Source organism: Plecotus auritus, assembly GCF_963455305.1.
Source record: "Plecotus auritus genome assembly, chromosome: 8".
NCBI classification, from domain to species: Eukaryota; Metazoa; Chordata; class Mammalia; order Chiroptera; family Vespertilionidae; genus Plecotus; species Plecotus auritus.
Window position 1 is genome coordinate 163,251,337 of NC_137782.1, and position 23,452 is coordinate 163,274,788.

A 23,452-nucleotide genomic window follows, 5' to 3' on the forward strand; every position below is an offset into this window, starting at 1 on the left:
TGGGAGGCTGTCACACCTGCTTCTGCCCTCCTGATACCTGGAAATCTGAGCAGGAGGCTGGATTATGGAGTGATGCCCTGCGGATCTGCAAGGACTACATGCCCGGCCAGCTGGAGGCTCTGCAGGAGGAGTATGAGCGGGAAGCTACCAAGAAGGGGGCCAGGTATGAAGCCGAGGGGCCAGGAAATGTGGGCAGGGCTGGGGGTGGGGGTGGGTATAAAGCGGCACAGGAGAGGCTGCCCTCCCGTTCCTGGTCATAAGCACTGTCCTCCCCACAGGGGCATGGAGGGGCTAGTGGAACAAGCTCGACAGTGGGAGCAGGCCGGGGAGCATAGCCTTGCGGTCGACTGTTACCTCAAAGTGCGGGACACAGGAAGCAGCGGCCTGGTAGAGAAGTGCTGGATGAAGGTAAGGCTGCCACACCCTCCCAGGCCTCTGCCTCCCAGGCCTCCATTCACACCCAGCACTCCTCAAACGGGGTCTTTTTCCTCCTACCTCCACCTTTTTGTTTTCAATCAGGTAGCAGGTATCTACTGAGTGCCTGCCAGATGTTAGATTCAGAACTTGCAAAGGCTATAAAGGGGATAAAAGACAGAACCCTGACAGAAATGGAGGGAAGTTAGACTAACATGTGGCTCAATTAATTAATATTGTATCTGAGTGAAGTGATTACCTTAGTGACCACTCAAGTGTGTGATTCAAAGTGAAGTTCAGGGAGGCTTTGTGAGGAAGAGCGAGGCCTGGGGCCAGAGCTGGAAGGGCAAAGTCCAGACCCTGGAGCTGGAGCCCAACAGAGCTGTGAAGAAAGCAGGGGCTTTTCTACCCAGCAGCTCCAAAAAATCTTAGCAGATTAAGCCAAGCCAACATGCTTCATCAGTTCTAAGACATAATCACATTTTAGTATCTTTGAAATTGGGATACACGTACAGTTTAAGTGATGTGCCTTAGGTTCAAGGACATGTGTTACTAGAAGTTATGAAGGGGCGAGGCTGAACAGCCCCCTAAATAAAATGCTGGTGGATGATGCCCTTGTAGAGTTTCCCTCAGCTTCTGAGACCTTGCAATTGAATAGCCCCTAGAAATTGGAGGGGAAGGAAGGAGAAGGACCAATGACTGATTATGAGCATTTAGCAGATTTTAATCAGCAAGTATTTATTAAACATCTGCTGTGTTAATCCGGGGCATTGTTTACTAGGGTCTGTGCATGACTATACCTTCTTCAGATCGGTCAGAAGATGGCTTCCTGGAAGGGGGCACTTTAAACTTTGACGGGTTTGGCAGGTAAAGAAAGAGAGGCAAGAATAAGTGGGAGAGCCCAGCCAGCGTGGCTCAATGGTTGCGTGTCGACCTATGAACCAGGAGGTCACAGTTCGATTCCCTGTCAGGGCAGCACATGCCTGGGTTGTGGGCTCAGTGTGGGGTGTGTAGAAGGCAGCCGATGATGATTCCCTATTGATGTTTCTATCTCTCTCTCCCTCTCCCTTCCTCTCTGAAACCAATAAAAATATATTAAAGCCCTAGCCTGTTTGGCTCAGTGGATAGAGCGTCAGCCTGTGGACTGAAGGGTCCTGAGTTCGATTCCGGTCAAGGGCCATATATATATATATTTAAAAGAATAAGTGGGGGAAAGGCCAGGAGGATCCGCATAGTCTATCGCTAAATTACAGCGTGTGGAAATTAGAATCTGGTGAGGCTGTCAGCATCACAGTAGAAACAGAGTAAGCTCACAGAATACTTGGTTTGTAGACTTAATGAGTTTTAGGGTTGGAGATGTCCAAGATCATGTAGACCAGCACTGTCCAACAGAAATAAAATGAAGTCACAAAGGTAAGTTACACATGTAATTTAAAATTTTCTAGTGGCCACATTCAAATAAATTTTTAAAAAACCAACAGTGAAAATAATTATAACATTTTATCTAACCCAATATATCTAAACTATTATTTCAACATGTACTCGACATAAAAACTTATTAAGATGTTATACATTTTTCCATACTAAGTCCTTGAAATCTAATGTGCATTTAAATTTACAGCACATCTCAGTTGGGCCCAGCCACATGTGACTAGTGGCTGCTGTTCTGGACAATACCAGTCTAGACAAACCATCACTTTCATGATGAGGAAACAGGCTCAAAAAAACCCAACACAAATATTTACAAAATGTCCTGGGTTCCTATTTTAGGGTTTCCTATACCATGTTACCAAGAATCTATTTGTGACAAAGAACTTGAGAAACCAGTTTGTCAAAGGTGGCAGGACCAAATGCAATGACCTTAGACAGCGAAGAGTGTCTGATGGACCACCAAGGGAGGCTTTTCCCAGGAGGGTGGAAGGTGAGCTCACGGAAGGTTTAAGAGAAAGTTGGCAACTGGAGGTGAAAAAAAAAAAGGTCAGGCTGAGGACCCCTAGCAGTCTGTCTCTCCTACTACCTATTTCCATCTTCTGTTCCACCACTCAGGCAGCTGAACTCTCCATCAAGTTTCTGCCTCCCCAACGCAGTCTGGAAGTAGTTCGGGCTATCGGACCCCAGCTGATTGGGATTGGAAAGCACAGTGCAGTAAGTAGGGTGCTGGGACTGAAAAGACAGATTTCACAGAGATGGGTAGAATGGTGACATCTACACCCAGGAAGGTGCATGAGGTGGGCTTCTGGGCAGTGGTGGCACACAGTTCTGTGGAAACAGAGGGAAAATGGAGGTGAGGAGGAGAAAGATTGTCTCTAGTCTCTGACTTCCCACCATGAAGGCTGCAGAGCTCTATCTGAACTTGGACCTAGTCAAGGAAGCCATCGATGCTTTCATGGAGGGTGAGGAGTGGAACAAGGCCAAGCGTGTGGCCAAGGAGTTAGATCCCCGGTGAGTTCATATCCCTCTTCTCTCTGGGAAATTTTCTTCCTTCCTTTTGTAAAAAGTGGGAGAAAGTTCTCATGGGAAGGGTATGACCATGAGACTACCCCGAGACCATGAAATATTTTATCTCTGTATATCTTCACAGGTATGAAGACTATGTGGACCAGCATTATAAAGATTTCCTCAAGAACCAGGGCAAAGTGGACTCGGTGAGACTTGTGGAGTTAGCAGGAGACAGAACACACACAGAGACTCAAGAGATTCTCTCCCTCTTCTCCCCTTCATGTCATCTCCTCTTTCCATTGATCCACAGCTGGTGGGTGTAGATGTGGTGGCTGCTTTGGACCTGTATGTGGAGCAGGGCCAGTGGGACAAGTGCATTGAAACAGCTACCAAGCAGGTATTGCTCTCTTATTTCCATTCCTAGCTCTTCTGTACAAGTTCCCTGGACTCCACACCTGCCCCAGAGCTCTCTCTCCTACTCCTCTAAACCTAAAAGATGACTAATCAGCATCAAAGATCTTAGTCATACATTGGGGTTAGAGGCCAAGCTGGCCTTTTGGCTCCTAAACAAATCCACAGCCTCTAGTCACCACCCCACCCTCACTGCCTGGTCTTACTGATCCCAACCTCCCCCTTGCTTTTCCTCCACCCCTGGAACAGAACTACAAGATTCTGCACAAGTATGTGGCTTTGTATGCAACTCACCTGATCCGAGAGAGTGACTATGCCCAGGCACTGGCCCTGTACGTGCAACACGGAGCCCCTGCTAACCCACAGGTACCAGCTTGCTCCTTGAGATGACTGTTTCCTCCAGGCAACCGTTTCCTTCTCCTTGAGAACCACCCTGCCCTCTGGAACTGTCTTTGTTAAGGGTTCTTTGATCAGTATCATGCCCAGAGACCCCACCCAATCTCTTTCAAAATGTACAGCCCCTCTGGAGGATTTACCCACTGAAGAAGCACCAACCTTCCAAGCTTTTAGCCAACACAGGGAACAGGAAGGGCCTAGCTTGGGAGTGAGGAAAGTAATGGTAACAAGCCTGGGGGGCGGGGAGGGGGGAGAAGAAGAGGGAGGGAAAGGCGCAGGTCCTTGGTTGTAAGCGTTTTAGGGTGGAGATCTTAGGGGAGGTCCCAGGGGAAGCAGCTTTCCAGGTGTGTCTAGTTCTCCACTGATTGTCAGCGCCTGGGGATGGGGGTTCCTTATCCAATGCAGCTGGTCCTGAGGTCCCTGCACACAAGGCTAGGGCCGATTTCCCACAGTGAATGAATGAACATCTCCTATCTGAGCATCACAGCTCTCGAGTATTAGCCCATTCACACTGACTGCATTCACATTCACATATTTGCCCACAGATCACTGGTTAGTAGGAAATAGTTATTTTTTTCACTCTTGTTCATTCTCTTCCCTAAAATATAATCAACACTTTCTCCATCATTGTTTCCTAGCTCCTCCACACACATTTACAGCCTTTTTCCCTCTCTTTGACTCTACTTCCAATGACTGTCCCCTTCTCACTCAGCTCTTTTTACCCCTCTACCTTCAGAACTTCAACATCTACAAAAGGATCTTCACTGACATGGTGAACTCACCTGGGACCAACGGTGCTGAGGCCTACCACAGTTGGGCTGACCTTCGGGATGTCCTCTTCAACCTGGTGAGGAAGTCGGGTCCACAACAGTGGACCGCCTGTCCCTGTCCTAGTCTCGTCTTTCATGCACATCTTTATCCTCTGATGTATTGCACCCCGCTGTGTCCAGGTGGCTATCAGTTGACCAATCTATGACCCTGGTACTCCTCTGATCCCTGACCCAGGCTGTGCTCTGTCTGCTCTAGTGTGAAAACCTGGTGAAGTCCAGTGAGGCAAACTCTCCAGCACATGAGGAGTTTGAGACGATGTTGCTGATTGCTCATTACTATGCCACTCGCTCTGCGGCCCAGAGTGTCAAACAGCTGGTGAGATGGAGGGGGTAGAAGCACTCAATCTTGGACGCTTCAAATGTATGAAGTTGAATGAATTCAAGTTCTGTATTCTCAAGCTAGCCCACTTCTCTCCTAGCTTTTCTTCTGTTCAAATAACTCTTCAACCTTTCTGAGATGGTTTTCTCCTTGCCTCCTTTGAACTTCTCAGGGCTCCGTGCCCACACAGCACAGCCTCATTATGCTTAAACGTCCAAATCCCATCATTTCTGTACTCAACTCTTATACACATACCTTTGCCTTATTAACAAATTGTATCATTATTTCATGTACTTAGATGATACAATTCTAAAAATGGAAGAACTTTATACTCTGTGCCCAGTTCTATGAAGATGAAAATACTAAGACCCAGAATGGCTTAAGATGCAGAGCAGTTTAACAGTGATGTTGGTTTTCTGGTTCGATGGCTGCCTCAGTCATAGGATCATCGGTCTGATAGCTCAGTCACTGAAGTGCCAGGGTCACAAAGCTTTGACTTTAATTCACAGGAAACTGTGGCTGCTAAGCTTTCTGTTTCGCTTTTACGTCACACCCAGCTACTACCTGCAGACAAAGCCTTTTATGAAGCAGGCATCGCTGCCAAGGTAAGCTGGGACGAGGAAGGGTGGGGTTAGAGAGAAAAGTTGGTAGGTAGACTATCCCAAGTGCTCAGGTAGAGCAAAGCTGAGTGTGGGGCTGATGTTAGGGAAGAGAGCAGTTTCCTGTGTCTTCCAGGATTCTTCCCCCTGCATCCTGCAGAAGCAGCATCCAAGCCCAGCTACTCACTTCCACTTGCAACTTTTCTCTATTGCAGGCAGTTGGCTGGGAGAACATGGCATTCATCTTCCTCAACCGCTTTTTGGATCTCACCGATGTGAGTAGGGAGGTTGTGCCCAGAGGTTGAGAGGTTTTGCCTGTCACAAGCTGGGACTACCTCATGGCTGCTCACTCTGCCATAGGCAATCGAGGAAGGGACTCTGGATGCCCTTGACCACTCTGACTTTCAGGATACAGACATTCCCTTTGAGGTGCCACTCCCAGTCAAGCAGCACATACCGGTAAGGACACAGGATTGGAGAATGGGAGGCTCGCCAGTGTGAGTGCATTGAGAAGGGAGGACACTTTAGGATGGTCCTCCCAACCCTTTGTACTGGCCATCAGTCCACCACATCTTTGGAATGATCTCAGTCCTCACTATTCCTAGTAGAAGCAGTGGAAAAAGCTAAGGGTGTGACTGACCCTCAATTCAAGGAGGACCATTTATGGATGAAAGGATGACGGCTTAGCAACTCCCCCACTAACCATCCTCCCATGTGCCCTGCCCTGTATGAAGCTGTGCTCCCTGTGTCCTTCCCAGGAGACTCAGAGAGAAGAGGTTCGAGACTGGGTGCTCACAGTCTCAATGGACCAGCGGCTAGAGCAGGTTCTACCTCGGGATGAGCGAGGTGCCTACGAGGCTTCCTTGGTGGCGGCTAGCACTGGAGTTCGGGCACTGCCCTGCCTCATTACAGGTATAGAACCCTATAGCACCCCATATTCTATGGTTGGTAGAAAGGAGGGGAAAACAGCAGGACCAAGAAACTATTTTACTGCCCCAGCTGGTTTGGCTCAATGGATAGAGCACCAGCCTACAGACTGAAGGGTCCCAGGTTCCATTCCAATCAAGGGCACATGCCCAGGTTGTGGGCTCAATCCCCAGTAGGTGTACAGGAGGCAGCTGATCAATGATTCTCTTTCATCATTGATGTTTCTCTTCTCCCTCTCTGAAACCAATAAACATATTTAAAAAAACAAAAACTATTTTACTGATTTTGTAAAGGATGCAGAACATCCCTACCCCCAAATTATACTGTTTTCCCCCTCAATCCTGCTCAAACCCCAATTCATCTTTTTTTCCTTCCCCTACAGGGTACCCCATTCTGAGGAACAAAATTGAATTTAAGCGGCCAGGGAAGGCGGCTAACAAGGACAACTGGAATAAGTTCCTTATGGCTATCAAGGTTAGAGCGGGGAGACTTGAATGATGGGGCAGGGAGAATAGCACTGAAGAAAACAAACTAGGAGGATGGTGGGATTGTCAAGAAGGCAGGTGCAGGCTCTGAACCCTGCCTGCTGCCCATACTGAAGGAGTTATTTTCTTTATAGCACGAATGTTTTTCTCAGCACTGATGAGTTCCTCTGATGTTCTATTTGCTTACAGACCTCGCACAGCCCAGTGTGCCAGGATGTGCTGAAATTCATCAGTCAGTGGTGTGGAGGGCTACCCAGCACCAGCTTTTCCTTTCAGTAACTGGTAGAGCTCAGGGAAGAATATTAAGTTCTTTTCTTCATTAAACTCTTGTAACTAACAGAGACCACTGTATTCTTTGATTAAGGTCACCCAGTGTCCTTCCCCCCAAATCAGAATCAAGTAGAAGAGTTCTTTTATTACAGTATTTATATCATCCTATGGGTCAGTGGAAAGCCCTGTGGACTGAGCCTCTGGATCAGCACCTGCTTAATAGAAGAGAGAGCCTAGGTCAGAGGGCAAGCAGCATAACAAGGGACCAGACCCAGTTCTAAAAGTAATCCCTGCCCCTACCCTTTCCCAGGCTACAATCCTCATGGCCCATTACCTGTCCTAAGCCCAACTTTTCTGGGATGCCTGCATTTCTTGATTTTGATCCAGTAGCTGCTCATTATCCTGCCCTTTACATTTAGGGTGATCAAGCTCTGTCAGTTGCTCCAGCTGCAGAAGAGGGTAGAGTTAGTACTCTGGCCCTGAATTATAGTTCAGCATCTTATCAACACAGCCAATCTGTGTTGAATGAACCCTTCCTGTTCATTTTCCTTACCTGCCCCTGTAGCCCTTCCTTCCTGCAAGGCCCAACCCCACGGAGGGTGAGTGCTGCCACACAGCAGTAACCAGACAGAGCAGCCTCTGCTGCAGACATGAGCAAAGAAGGAATCCAGAGAGCCAAGGCTGTATCCTAAAAGGTGAAGAAGGATGGGGGGACTAAGAGGGAGCAGGGCAGGAGTGGCAAGTTGGGGTGATTAAAGGGGCAGGCCAAGGCTTTGGGGCTTGCAAAAAAAGAGCTGAGAACACACTCACATAGATTCTTGTGGGGTCAAAGGGGCAGTCAGCGTGTCCAGGCCCCTGGTCCAGCGGTAGTAAAGGATCCAGCAGTCCTGGATGGCAGTCAGCAATAAGCCGGCGGCCACCATTGGCCACAGTGAGTGACACAGCAAGGAGGAGGCCCAGAGAGCAGGCGGTGGACAAGAGCAGGTTCACCAGAGCTACTGCCAGCAGGGCCCAGTGCTAGCAGGGTCAGAGGATCAGGTGAGCAGCCTGGAGTGGCCCACGCCCCCACTGATTATAGACACCTGGGTTTCTCTATTTGGGTCTCTTCTTCCCCACTTAAAGATGAAGTGAGTCGGCCCCCACTGCCCTGACTCAAGGCCCACTCATTAAAACTCCAGAAACTACCCTCACCAGTCGTGGTTGAAGGAGATTCCTGGACGCCACGAGGGCCACAAGTCCCAAGGAAACACTCTGGAAGACACAAAGCCCCAGTGAGGCCCGGAATGCTCTCCGTGCGCCGCCCGCCCACAACCCGGCCCGCCAGCCGCACTCACCAGCAGCCCTGAGCCCACGGAGATGACATTGGCAGTGGTGTACTCGGGGGTGACCGCACCGCGGGGATTAGCTACGTGCCGCAGGACGGTGCCGTGCAGCACGGCCCCCAGCAGCAGGTTCACGTGGCCCACCAGGATCAGCGCGAGGCCCACGCGCATAAGCCGCCGAGGGCCCCGGACTGCGTCTGCGGAGCACGGGGGGAGGGGCCAGCCTGAGCCCGGAGAGGAACTGGAAAGCCCCGCGCGACCACCCAAGCACCAGGGGTCGTGGGACTGGCTGAGGGTGGGTGCAGGAAAACGACAGCAAAGGGGCCCGAGTTACCGAATCTGCAGAGGCGGCAGCACCTCATCGCGTTCTTTCCGCGCCCGCCGCCGGGCAGCTCTACCTGATCGCAGCCCCTCCCTCGCTCGCAGGCCAGTTCCGCCCCAGCACTACCTGAAGGCCCCACCTCCGCGCCCTGGGCGGGGCTCCGCGCCCCGCTCCACCTACCGGGAAGGCGCAGACACACAGGACGCTTTTAGCAAAAAGTAGACTTTTATTACAGCAGCAACTGAGGCGAACTGAATGGCCCCCTGGGCCACCACTGCAGCACCACCCTTCTCTCCCGCCCCCTCCGCCCCAGCGGGATTGTAGAATTCAGCTCCCCCAGCGCCGTGGGCCTCCTTTCCACACAGGCTGGGCAGGAGCCGGCAGATCAGCTACTAACCCCCAACTAGAAGGCGGCTGCTGAGGAGGCCCAGGCCCACGTCTGTGCAAAACAAGTAAACAAAGTGCAGAGGGAGGAAGAGAAGGGGAAGGGGTAGGGTGATGCTCAGAACCAGGGAGCCCCAAAGCCCTCCTAAAATAACAAAGGAGAGGGAGCCTCACAGGGTAATACTGACTGAGGGGAAGGGGCAGGAAGGCTGCAGCAGTAGGTGACAGCCACAGCTCAGATTAGGGGCCTGGCCCGAGTAAGCTCTAAGAGGAGACTGTGACAGCAGCTGAGTTGAGGGTGCTGTTCCTGGCAAAATTGAACTTGTTCAGGGTCTCCTCTAGCAGAGAAGTCAGCCGGCTCTGGTCAGCCTGAGGGAGAAAGCTCAGTGAGACCCACTGAGAGAGGAACGGAGGCAGCCCCGCAGCTGAAGGCAGAAACCTCACCTCACTAATGAAGCCCAGCTGCACCAGCTCAGCTGCCAACTCAGGGATGTTCTCATCTGACAGAGAAACAGGAGAGCGTGAGTACACGGTGCAAGTGAGAGGCACGGAGCCCTTCCAAGAGCCCCAGTCGGTCTACTCTGGCTGGGAAAGAATGATACAAGCAAAACTATCAGATCCACCCTTAAATTTTAGGGGCTAATATATTCATTTATGTGAGTCAGTGTGTTACTGCCCTGTCACCTTCCCCACCCCTGAATGTGCCCCTCACAGATAAGGCTCATAGACTCCCATCCTCTGAGGGAAAGGGGAAACTCACTTGGCATCAGGTCACAGCTCAGGTGCCGGTTCAGTTTGTCCTCCAGCTTCAGCAGAAGCGTTAGCTGGAGAAGAGGACAGTCAGAAAATGAGGCTCCTCTTCTCCACCCTCTGGCCACCCAACCCTATGCAGCCCTGGCCCTGAGCCTTACGTGGTGTTTGACTCCCTCCTCCACTGACTCAATGTTGCATTGCATCAGCACCACCTGGAGAGAAGGGACAGAGAAGGTTACTAGAGGAGGGACCAGGGAGTGACATGGTTGTCAGGGAGCAGAAGCACATTCTTTTCTTCAAAGGACAAAGCCTTATTTGAGATGTCCTCTTCTCCCTTCCACCATAACCATACCAACATCCATACCCACATAGCCCACCTTGCGGGTCTCCACCTCAGCTGGTTCAGGTGTTGGAGTCTTGACAGAGGGGGGCACCACAGGTGATGTCACCTCCTCCTGCTGTGGCTGCTGGGGCCGAGGCAGCCCAAAGGCTGTCAGGGGGTAGATCCCATTCCTAAAGGGAGATCAGACAAGTCATGTGGGCTCTGTGCATGCCTTAGGATGCTCACCCCTGCTTCCTCAAGAAAGCCGCCTCTCCTCTCACCTGACATCTTCAAGGAATTTATCCAATTCCAGAGCTGGTGACTGGGAGTACCTGGAGGAGAAAAGACAGATGATGGAAGGAAGGAAACAAACAAAACAGTAGATTCAACCATTCCCAGAGAATGGACAGTTGACAGAATCCTCAGGATGGTAGTGACCAATCTGTCCCTTTCAGACCCTCTCAGTTACTCACAAAGTCTGAACTGGTTCTCTTCCTGGTCCTGCAGGGATTTCAGCCAGTACAGCACTAGTATCCATGTTTTTGGTGATCTCCTCCAGTGCATTCTCTGGAATCATGTCTGGAGGGCATGAGGGAATGAGAAGTTATCCAGGGATAGTCAGATTGTCATAGAAGGTACAGAGGTCCTGGGGGGTCAAGAATCCCTTAGCCCTGGCTGGTGTACTCAGTGGTTAGTGTCGGCCCAGCACCAAAAGGTTGCAGGTTTGATTCCTGGTCAAGGGCACATACCTGGGTGCGTGAGGCAACCAGTCAATGTGTCTCTTAAATCAATGTCTCTGTCTCTGCCTGTATCTCTCTCTCTCTCTCCCTTCTTTCCCCTCCCTCACTCCCTTCCACTCTCTCTGAAAAGCAATGGAAAAAATATCCTCTGGTGAGGATTAACAACAAAAAAAAGAAGTCCTTTCAAAGTAGAAGAGAAAAAATAGCATGCCAGTGATAGTTATAAGACTCCAGATAAAAAGAAAATTCCTAACAGGGCCAACAGGACTCACGTTGGTGTCCCACAATGCAGTGGGCAGCCAGGAGTTTCAGTGAGGGCACTTCAAACAGTGCTGGGTGGAACAGAAGTTCTCTGGCAGTTGGTCTGCGAGCAGGCTCAGACTGCAGGCACTTTTGAATGAATTCCTGGAAAAGGGAACAAGGAAGTAAAGCAGGCATTTGGCAAGCACCCCACTGTATTCTTTTTCTCTCTCATTATACTTAGCACAGGGCTTTGTATATACTAGGTGCTCAACACTAGTTGAGGAAACCAATTGCTAAATGTTATTGGAAAGGGCTTTGAGAACTATAAGGTATTATATAAAAGGTATCATTCACTGCCCTTCTGGTTTTAATAATTATTTTTCTGCTCTCCAACCATAAGCTTTCTCTTTTCTTTACTGTTCAAACTTATTTTCTACCTCTCTGCTTTATTGGCCCAACTCACTGCCTACTTATCTTCTCCAACCCTCGCCAAATTTATCTTTTCTCTTCCCAAACATATTCATTGTGGTCAATAATATTCACCATCCTTTCATTTCCTGAGCCTAGAACCATAATTTCCTTTGTCCACTACACTTATTAAATGCACTGGATTTCCCTATGCCTCTTCTAAATCACCCCCTTTCGCCCTAACCGGTTTGGCTCAGTGGATAAGAGTGTCGGCCTGCGGACTGAGGCGTCCCAGGTTCGATTCCGGTCAAGGGCATGTACCTTGGTTGCGGGCACATCCCCAGTAGGGGGTGTGCAAGAGGCAGCTGATCGATGTTTCTCTCTCATTGATGTTTCTAACTCTCTATCCCTCTCCCTTCCTCTCTGTACAAAATCAATAAAATATATTAAAAAAGATAAATCATCCCTTTCCATCTCCATAGGTCCCATGATAATTAACTTTTCCTCCTTTCAATCTTTCTTTTTTTTTTTTTTAAATATATTTTATTGATATTTTACAGAGAGGAAGGGAGAGGGATAGAGAGCTAGAAACATCGATGGGAGAGAAACATCGATCAGCCGCCTCCTGCACACCCCCCTCTGGGGATGTGCCCGCAACCAAGGTACATGCCCTTGACCAGAATCGAACCTGGGACCCTTCAGTCCGCAGGCCGACGCTCTATCCACTGAGCCAAACCGGTTTCGGCTCCTCCTTTCAATCTTGAAGGCCCATAATGTCATATTCCTAATCTTTCCCTTGAACACACCACCCCTAATACTGAACTGGAAACTTATTCCACACTAGCCTCGAGATTTTCCCATTAGTCTTCTTTCATTTCTCTCCCTTTCACACTTAATGTAATGAGTTACAAACTATCCTTGTTTGGACACTCCTGTCCTGACTCCCCTTACTGTACTTTATCTACTGACTCATAACCCTTATAATTCTTTAAGTCTTAGCTCATTATTTAAGGTCACTTTCCCTAACTAAAACTACAGTTGACCCTTGAACAACATGAGTTTGAACTGCATGGGTTCACTTACACTTAGATTTGTTTCAATAAATACCTGCACTGTTTTCAATCCGTGGTTGGAGAGGGCAGACAGTATGCAATGATCTATGCCATTTATTCAGGGGACTTTGGCATCCCCGGAGTTTGGTATCCATAGGGGGTCCTAGAACCAATCCCCTGTGGATACCAAGGGATAACTTAAGTTTTAGGAGAGTCAAAAGTTATATGCAGATTTTTCACTGCACTGGGGGTTGGTACTCCTACCCCATGTTTTTCAAGGTCATCTGTGTGTGTGTGTCCCCAAATGACTGATCAAATTCAAACTGATTGATTTATTTAAAAATATCAAGACAGATGTCTTAGAGCCAAGGCATTAGGGTTAATTAAAGGTTTGACCAAATATAGCAGACTAAGTTTTAAGCTGATACTTTTGTATGGCCCATGAATGATGTTATAAATATCCAAATGGCTATTGGCAGAAAAAAGGTTCTCTACTCCTGTCATAGAGTGTATACCAATTACCTGAGATAACCATCAAATTAGTTTACCTCCATACTGAATTAATACATAATCTTTAACCCCATTATTACCCCTCATAAACCCTGAACTGTGTGTATATACAAAACACACAGTAGTCACCACATAGGGAAATGTTTACTGTTTTTGCATGTCCTTTCTGGTTATGTTCTCTTGCTCTTAGAAGAGAGCACATTCCCAGTAGGTAGAATGGAAGAAAAACTGAAGACATTTCAAAAGTCTGTTAAGGAGGAAGTGACCCTGAAGACTCTTACCCTCTGTAATGGGTCTTCTAGAAGCTGGATGGCACTGCTGATGGCTTCCTGTGGCACATATGAGGAGTCTCCGTTGCCCTGAATCTCCAGCACTGCCATCTGCAGCGAGGGGGGATAAAAAGGCAAGTGGAGAACTAAGAACCTCAGTGTTCCCAGTCACTCCCTCAAGACCAGTACTTTACTTGTCCTCCCCCCATTTCCCCTTCATCACCACCACCCTTCCCTGATGCGGTTTCCTCACCTCTAGTGCACACATGCCAAAGGAGTAGATGTCTACTGCCGTTGTCACATTAGTGACTTCTAAGGAAAACAGAGAAGGCTTCGGTGAATAAGGATGGGAGCAGGGCATGGCAGAAATGCCTTTTAAAAAATTTTGTATGCCAGTAGAGAAGGACTAGCAGTTCCAGTTATGTTACTTCTGTGGAAAACAGGATGGGGAGCGGGCAGAAAAACTGGAATGCCTCACCTCCGTATTCTGGTGCAAAGAAGTGTAGATTCTTCTGCTCTTCCCGACAAGTCTTCACATGATTGTTGATAGTGTCAGGAGCCACTGGGAGTAGGGGAGATACCCACAATCTGACCACCATGAACAAAGCAGTCGCACTCCAGAGAGGCCCCCAAACGCCAAATTCTCTCCTGAAGTCTCCAACCCTCAAAAGGGCACAAACCCTTTCCCATCAACTACAGTCTACATCCGAGCACCACCTACCTCCCCTTTCTCAGGTCTACCACTTCTCACCGAATCCCTAATTCAGTTGCAACAAAGGTTCCACACTAAACCAACAGGTACATGGGGCTTGGGCTAGCCAAGGAGCAATATAGGCTAAGGAAAAACTTTCACTTGTGACCCGTTCACCTTTCCCATAGCCCAGGTACATCTAATCCCTGATCACAGGAAAATGTCTGATGTAGTTCTTTCACCCACCCTGCAAACAGCATAAAATAACAGGCAGCCCTTCCTAATCTAGGACCATTTGAGACCTCAGAAACTTAAAAGATAAGAAGGATACAACCAAGTAGATAAGCCTCCTTTCTTGCCCACCTATGCCGACTAAAACTCAGAAATAGCTCAAAATTGAACCAATATCCTTGAGTCACTTTCACTTTTAATCCATGAAAAATTTTAGACCCCTGCTCTATCCCCTTATCCTTCAGCATTGCCTGCCACACAGCTGAACGAGGAGCCTGGATCAGGCCCAATTTGAACTCACTCAAATCATAAACAATGACTACATGTCACAGAGTTTGGGAGCACAGTATGATTTAGGGAACCAGCCTGATGATGAGGGGAATAAGAATCTAGGATGTAAGTGGCCAGCCAGGCAAGTCCATAGGAAACAAGCAGGTTATGGAAGGGCAAGCAGGTGAACGGCTGGTAGGGCAGAAGCCAAACGGGCATAATTAGGCAGGGGAGGTAGGACAATAGGGGTTGCTCCCACGACTGCATGCACTTGGCAGCCGCAAAGGGGGAGCAGAAGGAGCACAAACAGAGCCCCATATGGGGCAGAGGGAGCTCTCACCATTAGCAAAAATCCTATGAAACACTGTTGGGAACAGAGCAGCCCGTAAGCGGGAGGGAGGAAAACAGAGAAAAGTTGTGAGCGATGGAGCAGCCAAGCCCCAGACAAATGGCCACGCAAATCCCACACAAACACAGCACACAGAGATGTTAGACACTGCACACAGATACACAGCAAATGAAAGCACTCACAGCAGGCACAGCCTGGAACCTCCTTTGGTAGGGTCCAGCCCCAGAGGCTCAAGTTAGACCTTACACCCATCTCTTCTTGCCCTTTCCCAACCTCCTATCAAGATCTCTGTGATTCTCTGTATTTACGTTTCCCTCCAAAAAGGTGTGCAACTATGATTAGGCCCTACACCCTTTCTACTGACTGGCCTCTCCCTATGAATTACCCCTAGAAAGGTCCTTTCTCTTATCACCAGCCCACACCTCAGAATTTTGCTCTGTTCTCCCCATTCCTTTCGTCTTACCCCCATGGTTCCCAAAATCCCGAGGCTCCCCTGCCCAGAACCTCTCCCTCCCCTCACCAGAGCCAATCTTGATGAGTCCGTTGTGCTGGATGAAGATGGTGTCACAGGTCAGGTTCCCATGGATGATGGGGGGGTCACAGGAGTGCAGGTAGCTGTGGGGGCACTGGGCTGTTAGAGGGGCCACTGGGAAATTAAGGGCGGGGGAACCCAGGGGATAAGAAGAGCAAGGGCCTGGTGATCTCCTGCTGGTCACCACAAAGATAATCCCCACACTCTGAATCTCCATTATGCCTGGTAAGTTAAATAGCTGGATAGGCACTGGGAGAAAGAGTTGGGAGACAGTATCGTGTTTAGGGTATTAGGAAGGACCCATTAAAAGACTCATAGGGGCCTAATCTTGACAGGATACGACTAAAAGTGGGGTGAGGCAGCAAAAACAGCAGAATAGTGCTCTGAAATCTGTTTGGAGGAACTAAATCAGGAGACACGGGAAGACACTAACCAGACCCTACATACCTTAGAGCAGAGAGGATTTGTGTGCACCAGCGCTTCCAAGCCTGGAACAGAGTGAGCAAGGGGCAGCAGTAATCCCTCTCTCAACCCTCTTCACAGTTCCCTCCATCCCTTACTGATCAGCTTTATAATTAACATAATATTTCTGAAACCCCCAAATCAGCTTAAAACTTTGTTCTCCCTCCATACCTTTTCATTCATAGTCTTGTGGTTCTTTTTGGTCTTCTTCAAAAATTGCTTAAGACTACCAGATGACATGTATTCTGTGATAAAAATGACCTAGAGAGGCAAAGCACACAAATAAGGCTTTAGAGCAGAAATGATCCCCTGCCTTTATATACATAAACATATATAAATTTGGAAGCTTGATTTTGTTTTTTTTTTTGTTTGTTTGTTTTAAATACATTTTATTGATTTTTTACAGAGAGGAAAAGAGAGGGATAGAGAGTTAGAAACATCGATGAGAGAGAAACATCGATCAGCTGCCTCCTGCACACTCCCCACTGGGGATGTGCCCGCAACCAAGGTACATGCCCTTGACAGGAATCAAACCCGGGACCCTTCAGTCCGCAGGCCGACGCTCTAGCCACTGAGCCAAACCGGTCAGGACTTGATTTTGTTTTTTAAGTTTCTCTTTTTTTGTTTTAATACCACTTCCTTAAATTTTATTTTAATGTTTTTCAGGAATTTATCTCTTTTTTTGAAATATTCTTTTGTTGATTTTTAGAGCAAGAGAGGAACATCAATTGGTTGACCCCCAACGGGAACCCCGAACCTCAATCTGGGCATGTACTCTGATCGGAAATCAAACCAGCGACCTTCCAGTGTTCGGACAATGCTCAATCAACTAAGCCACGCCTGCAAGGTCCACTTCCTAAATTTAGTAGTACAATGAAAACTACTGAGCTATGTATGGGAAGGAGAAAATAAAAGTTCACTCATTTCTGCCCCATCTATAACCAGACAAAAGGCATAGGTGGTAGTCAAAGCCCTACTCTCATCACCATACCAGTTGATTCCAGCTCTGTTTCAAAACTATCTTGTTTTAATATCTGGATGTAAAGTAAAAATAAACGTAGCTAGTTTCTTGCAGTAATCTCAGGAAAAAGTTCTTACCCTGGCCTTGTTCTCTTTAATGTCAGCCCAATACTTGTGAAACTTAACAATGTTGAGATGTTCCAACTGAATCAGATTATCAAACACAGCTCGGACCTTTTCCTAAAGCAGGGGAGACAGTGGAATTATTGGGTTAGAAATCACTGTAATCCTGAAAAACCATTCCTTATCCCTCCCCAAAATGATCTAACTCCAACATACTCTCCTTGGTCAGCTTCCCAACATCAATTCCTCTTTAATACCAGCTTTCTAACACCCCATAGACAGTCTGTATCATTTCACCATTACCTACCTCCTGCAGCTTGTAGTTCTTGCGCTCAGAGAATTGTACCTCATTCCACACAACCTCTACGCCCTCCTCTGTATCCATGGCCAGGTATGCACTGTCAATACCTGGTACATTCCGCTGATTCACCTAAGAATTCAAATGAAAGGTAATTATAGTTACCTCATAAGCCCCCAATTTTAATACTCCATATGATTATCTTTGCCTAGGCTCTGATCTGTTGAAGTTTGGTCTGTACCTTTGAGAATATGCCCCTCTACTTCTCACCTCTTAGAATTCACTCTCCTAAAAGTGACACTTCCATCATCTTACCTCTTCTCGCCTCTTCTGCCAACGCCCACAGGGTGACTCTTCCAAGATCTCAGACTCATCTTCACTTTCTTCTTCTTCCTCTGGGGAAGCAGCTGAGGTCGTGGAAGTCAAGGGAGGTGACACTGACGTCAGGCCAGGAGCTGAGGATGAAGATTCTACCTTTGGGTCTGAGCCACTGCTGAGTACTGTCTGGGACTCCCCCTCCGACATGCTGGAACAAACACTCAGGCCTGCATTGGTTGGGGCAAGGATGGATGAAGAAGGCACAAAGAGTCAGGATAGATCTATAAAGATTTAATCCTAAAAAACATCATCTGGGATTAAAAAGAAAAAACATACCTCCTTTGTTTCCTTAAAATCCAAACGCAGAAATAGTCCTGTCTGAACACTAATGCCTTAACTACTCTCCTAATCTAGAGAAGAGAAGCTAGTTTGGTTGAAGATGACCCACCCAAGAGTGGCAAACACAAGATTTATGGCAATACTAGTATAATGCACCCTTAGTAAAGTCCAAATGAATAGCAAAACCAGGGGCCCCATTTTTTTCTCAGCAAATATTTGCTCGATAGCCTTTCCTTTGAATCCTCATCTGCCCTATTTGCACTATGCTCAAGAACTAAGCTACATGGACACTGTTCAGAACAGATTACTCCAAACCCCAAAATGTTCCACTTATCCAACCCAAAGGCTGGACCTATAGCACTCTCAGCCAATTTATCCTCGTGAACCCCTCAGCTGACTTATCCCACTAGAACTAACCTTGGCATTCACTATCCATCCCTCCTACACACACAAGGAGCCTGCCAGTCCATGGGGAGGCCACCCTTGGGCCAGGTGACAGGCAGTGGTTAGTGACTTCATCCCTGATGACCTCACCTTCCCTGTGATGTGAGTGTGGCAAATGGGTATTGAATAGCAACATTTTTTCTCATTCACTCATTCAACAAATATGTATTAAGCACTTATTATGGGCCAAGCACTGGGCTAGGTGCTTGAGATACAATGAATAAAAGAAAACGATGTTTATACTCATGGAGTCACAAATTTAAAGTAGATCTCAGACTTTAAGCTTCCAGCTTTCATTTCATTCACATGGCTCAAAGGCACCATCCCTTGGGGCAATGGATCTGACATATGTACCCCTTTCAAGTACAAATAACTCAAGATACTGTACATCATTCAGCCTTCCATGGCTCAAAGGCACCATCCCCTGGGCACTGGATCCACCTTCCTGTACTCCTTGCAATTACAAGTAGTTATAGGAACAAATACTAAAATACTATACAGCATAACATTTTTTCAGGGGCATAGCTACTGGAAGAAAAAGAATGCTCAAAAGCTAAAAGTCACTAATTGTCCAGATAGTCATAGAATAACCATAGTCTGTTATTCCATTTCTCTATCAACAAAAGGTGTGAAGGAGTTGGAACCTGTGTGTGCTGGTCTCAAGGGAGTGCTCTCCAGTATGAAAATGTTATCCTGGAAAGTAGAGTTGTTCCTCAAAGTCAGTTCAGAATACAGATCTCTGATCAACACCAATCTTTTGAAAAAAAAAAAAAACACCTCATTTCTTTTTAGAACTTGAGAATGCCCCCTTCTGCCCATCTCTTCCCCCAACCTATACGATGTTTTTTAAAAAAATACATGTTTATTGATTTCAGAGAGGAAGAGAAAGACAAACATCAATGATGAGAGAGAATCATTGATTGGCTGCCTCCTGCACACCCCCTACTGGGGATCAACCCTGCAACCCAGCCATGTGCCCTGACTGGAATTGAACCCCGGGCCCTTCAGTCCGCAGTCCGATGGGCTAACCCACACTACTTTCAACTCAAGTCAGGAGATTTTTATTAGATGACACCCTACTAAATACCAGAGAGCAACAAAGCATACAGAGAAAATCTGGCAAGATATTATTTCCCTATGTTATTTTCTAGGTTCTTGACTATCAAACATTTTATTCAACCATCCAGGAAAGCTATAATGTGAATGTGTTAGTAATCCACCAGAATATGAGTTAATTTTGGTTACTTTCTAGAGCAGCTATTAATATAGAATATATCCGGAATCCGAACAGCTAAGTGAAATTTCCAACCAGATTCAATAGGAAATACTAGTGGAATTCTAATTCTGGAAGCCTGTAGCCAATGGACTCTAAAGAAACCTCTGGACCCAGAACACAGACTATTAATCCACAGTAGGGCACCACAAGAAAAGCCAAACTTTCATCAATCATAGGATGCCCTTTGAATGTGCTTGTCCTCTCTCTCCCCAATCTTTCCCCAGTAGGCAAAATAAAGGCAATGCCAAGACCCCCCAGCACTCCCCCACCTGATGAAGAAATCTTTGCAACACTGGGAGTTTTGCCCAGGGTCGTTCAAAGGTTTGAATAAACCACATACGGAAAAGGCCCTTTACGCCCCTAAAGGAATCTTCTCGCCGCCTCCAGCCACCCCGAGATGCACAGTGTGTTCATTTCTGAGCAATGTAGGTAGATCATCCTGCAAAGTTTTTCTCTGAGACTTCCATTTCTTGGACCGCAGCCCCTCTGCATTGCAACTCCTCAGCCAAAAGCTCGGCAGGCCACAAGCCTCTCGGCTGCGCTCACCCAGATCGGACCCAAGAGGGCCTCTGAGATCTACAGGGTTCTTCGGTCAGATACACAGCAAGCTCAGGGGAGGAATTTCACACTCCAACAGGTCGCCCTGCCAGGTGTCCGCGAGGGAACGCCGGCTCCGCAAGCAGGCCGGCAGGCAGGCCGGGGAGCGAGCGGCGGCCACCTCAGCACCCGAGGGCCCGCGGCGCCGCCACAGGCGCAGGCCACGCCCCCGCGCAATCAGCGCGCCGACCCCGCGAGCAGGCGCGGCCCCGTGGCTGCGCTTCCGCAGGCCGCCCGGCCCGCGCCAGCCGCCCCCGCCCCCGCGGCCAGCCCCGCCTCTCGCCAGCTAGAGTTGGACAGGAACGCCGTACCTCGCGCCCAGCGCCGGCAGGGTTCTGGGCCGCCGTCCGCCGTCGCCGACACTCGGAGGAGGTGACGGAGGGCCCGGCTATGACTGTGGGGCCTAGGCCCGGCCCCTCGGCTCCCGCGGGCCGGGCCTGGGCCGCCGAGTAAGCAGGGCCGCCTCCAGACACCCGCCTGTCGGGGTCCCCCCGCCCCAGGCCGCGGAGACCGACACTTCCATCCTCTCGCATGACCCCATCCACCCACTCCCATCCCCCTCGGCACTCACCTGCCGACTCGGCTTCCCGCAGCCTGCGCTTCAGCTCCAGCTCAGGTTCCGGGGCAGCAGATCCGAGAGCCTCCCTCACAGCTGCGCTCCGTAGCGCAACCGAACTGTGGGCCCCGCCCTCTCGGCGTCCCGACCAACAGATGGGCGGTGCCGCATTGCCGTTGGGTTTCCATTGGACAAGGGCGCTGGAGAGGGCGGTGCCTCGGATAGATGGTTGCCGGCAGGGATCGCTTTCAACCCGGTCTCCTCCCCTTGAGCTTGTCCGGCCGAGACCTCTCCGAGGCTTCGATCTTTTCGGTCTCAACTGGGGCTCATCTCTGTCCACTCCTCCGTCCATTCCAGGTGCCCCGGAAGGTTCCGCTGGGCGAAAGGAAGGCCTTCTCCCTCTTTTTGAAGGCGCCATGACAGTTTTTGTCCGACTAAAAGACAAAAGGAGCCAAAGAAGTAGCTTCAATTCTAGAGGAGCGCCCACCCACTTTCATTATTTGGGGAGACTGCGCAGAGCACCCATTATTCAGAAAGCTTTAAAAAATTACTGAACACATTAACGCTGAAAACGGTTGATGTTTTGTGATTGCATAGCACTGATATTTGCCAAAACTTTGTCAGAGATTTTCACAGATGTTTATCTCATTTGCTCCTCATAAGAAATTGAAATTATCATTCAATGATAGTGGACAACTGCAAAAAACTGAATCAGAGTCATTAAGCTATTTACCGAAAATTGGTAAGAGTCAAATCCAAAACAGTAAGACTCATCAAATAAGACTTCCTTGAAAAGATGTTTGGGGGGAAAAGATTCTGGGAGACCCCGTAGATCTGCTAAAGCCAAACACAAAGCCTGAAGGACAGCAGTTCACTCTGCCCTTAGACACGTATTATGGAGGGAGGAGGATAAACCCATCATCAGAACCTGAAAATGTCATAATTACCAAATTTCATTGTCCTTAAAGGGAATTTCTAGGTCTATTTAACTGAGAGAGAAAAAAAGGAATCTGGCAAAAGCCTCTCCTTTTCTCATCTCTTCACTTCAAAATACTTATTTTAAAAGCCAATCTTTAATCCTTAATTATTTTACCATTGAAAGAGAAGGCTCTGCCCTAACCGGTTTGGCTCAGTGGATAGAGCGTCGGCCTGCGGACTGAAGGGTCCCAGGTTCGATTCCAGTCAAGGGCATGTACCTTGGTTGCGGTCACATCCCCAGTAGGGGGTGTGCAGGAGGCAGCTGATTGATGTTTCTCTCTCATCGATGTTTCTAACTCTCTATCCCTCTCCCTTCCTCTCTGTAAAAAATCAATAAAATATATTAAAAAAAAAAAAAAGAAAGAGAAGGCTCTAACACTGTTAGACATCTAGTGAAAGTTATGGACCTTGTTTTGGATTTACCCATCAAAGTTAACATACAATTTCAGGTAGTTGACATTATAAATTTTTGCCCTAATCTCAAAGAAAAGGTGTTTCTCCTCTCCTGATTAATCTTTTCTTTCTGTGAGCTCCAAAGCAATTGGAACACCTGGCCTGTGGGTAAACACTCATTAAATATCAGTTGATCTTTTTTTTAAAGGGAGGACTAGGAGCTTCCCTTTTTAAAAAATATATTTTTTTATTGATTTTTTACAGAGAGAAAGGGAGAGGGATAGAGAGTTAGAAATATCTATGAGAGAGAAACATCGATCAGCTGCCTCCTGCACAACCCCTACTGGGGATGTGACCGCAACCAAGGTACATGCCCTTGACCGGAATGGAACCTGGGACCTTTCAGTCCGCAGGCAGACGCTCTATCCACTGAGCCAAACCGGTTAGGGCTTCCCTTTTTTTTTTTTTTTTTTAATGTATTTTTATTGATTTCAGAGAGGAAAGGAGAGAGAGAGAAACATCAATAATGAGAGAGAATCATTGAAACACCTTTTCTTTGAGATTGGCTGCCTTCTGCATGCCCCACAATGGGAATTGAATCCACAACCTGGGCATGTGCTCTGATTGGGAATCGAACTGTGACCTCCTGGTTCATAGGGTTCACTAGGTCGATGCTCAACCACTGAGCTACGTCAGCAGGGCTGATAGTATTCTCATAGTTTCCCATTCCATTCTCTCTGGGCCATAGCATTTTTCAACCTTTCCTTTTCAATTAGCTCCTTTCAAACATGCAGAAGACACTTAGAGTTTAGCAGATACACACCTGTGGGGGAAGGAGAGGGGAAAGGAAAGGTGTAGGTGGTGCCAGAACAAAAGTTTTCAATTATACTGTAGTCCATCTTATATTTTTTGTTATTGTTGTTAATCCTCACCAGAGGATTTTTTAAAATATGTTTTCTTGATTTCTGACAGGAAGGGAGCGGGAGAGAAACATCAATGATGAGAGAGAATCATTGATAGGCTGCCTCCTACATGCTCCCTACTGAGGATCTAGCATCCTGAGCATGTGCCCTTGCCTGGGATGGAACCCGGGACCCTTCAATCCGCAGGCTGACACTCTATCCACTAAGCCAAACCAGCTAGGGCCATTTTCTTTATTTTTCTTTATTGTTGAAAGTATTACAGATATCCCCCGTTCTCCCCGCCCCCCATTGATCCCC

At 48.0% G+C, this 23,452-nt stretch overlaps 3 protein-coding genes across 9 annotated transcripts in view; 1 reads left to right on the forward strand and 2 right to left on the reverse strand.

Annotated features, from left to right (window-relative positions):
- The window catches only part of IFT172 (intraflagellar transport 172), a 34,589-nt gene extending 27,430 nt beyond the window's left edge, over positions 1–7,159 (forward strand). For both annotated transcript variants that reach the window (XM_080686119.1, XM_080686120.1), the window contains 15 exons: positions 54–163; positions 279–408; positions 2,461–2,559; positions 2,747–2,856; positions 2,996–3,059; positions 3,164–3,250; positions 3,514–3,630; positions 4,397–4,507; positions 4,687–4,806; positions 5,319–5,414; positions 5,624–5,683; positions 5,769–5,867; positions 6,167–6,320; positions 6,718–6,809; positions 7,010–7,159. In XM_080686119.1, the coding sequence (XP_080542245.1) occupies positions 54–163; positions 279–408; positions 2,461–2,559; positions 2,747–2,856; positions 2,996–3,059; positions 3,164–3,250; positions 3,514–3,630; positions 4,397–4,507; positions 4,687–4,806; positions 5,319–5,414; positions 5,624–5,683; positions 5,769–5,867; positions 6,167–6,320; positions 6,718–6,809; positions 7,010–7,099 (1,539 nt within the window). In that variant the 3' untranslated portion in view covers positions 7,100–7,159. The remainder of the gene's footprint in view (positions 1–53; positions 164–278; positions 409–2,460; positions 2,560–2,746; positions 2,857–2,995; positions 3,060–3,163; positions 3,251–3,513; positions 3,631–4,396; positions 4,508–4,686; positions 4,807–5,318; positions 5,415–5,623; positions 5,684–5,768; positions 5,868–6,166; positions 6,321–6,717; positions 6,810–7,009) is intronic.
- A 57-nt stretch (positions 7,160–7,216) lies between these two features.
- On the reverse strand, positions 7,217–8,934 carry KRTCAP3 (keratinocyte associated protein 3). Its single transcript, XM_080686127.1, has 7 exons — positions 8,747–8,934; positions 8,425–8,609; positions 8,282–8,341; positions 7,901–8,107; positions 7,644–7,778; positions 7,425–7,537; positions 7,217–7,302 (listed from the first exon to the last, which is right to left on the reverse strand). The coding sequence occupies exons 1-6, from the start codon at positions 8,772–8,774 to the stop codon at positions 7,430–7,432; spliced, it is 723 nt and encodes a 240-aa protein (XP_080542253.1). The 5' UTR covers positions 8,775–8,934; the 3' UTR covers positions 7,217–7,302; positions 7,425–7,429.
- Positions 8,935–8,944: 10 nt separating this feature from the next.
- NRBP1 (nuclear receptor binding protein 1) lies at positions 8,945–20,999 on the reverse strand. 6 transcript variants are annotated; one of them, XM_080686121.1, is made up of 19 exons: positions 20,877–20,999; positions 17,647–17,876; positions 17,341–17,463; positions 17,049–17,150; positions 16,122–16,211; positions 15,936–15,976; positions 15,477–15,571; positions 14,948–14,971; positions 13,894–13,977; positions 13,669–13,727; positions 13,428–13,526; positions 11,206–11,338; positions 10,667–10,772; positions 10,475–10,525; positions 10,249–10,384; positions 10,030–10,083; positions 9,879–9,942; positions 9,563–9,618; positions 8,945–9,487 (listed from the first exon to the last, which is right to left on the reverse strand). In XM_080686121.1, exons 2-19 carry the CDS (start codon positions 17,854–17,856, stop codon positions 9,383–9,385), a joined length of 1,632 nt encoding a protein of 543 aa, XP_080542247.1. In that variant the 5' UTR covers positions 17,857–17,876; positions 20,877–20,999; the 3' UTR covers positions 8,945–9,382. The 6 variants fall into 6 exon arrangements, with proteins under 6 accessions (XP_080542247.1, XP_080542249.1, XP_080542248.1 ...); XM_080686123.1 differs by lacking the exon at positions 20,877–20,999 and adding an exon at positions 20,617–20,685; XM_080686122.1 differs by lacking the exon at positions 20,877–20,999 and adding an exon at positions 20,255–20,484.
- Positions 21,000–23,452: the final 2,453 nt, after the last annotated feature.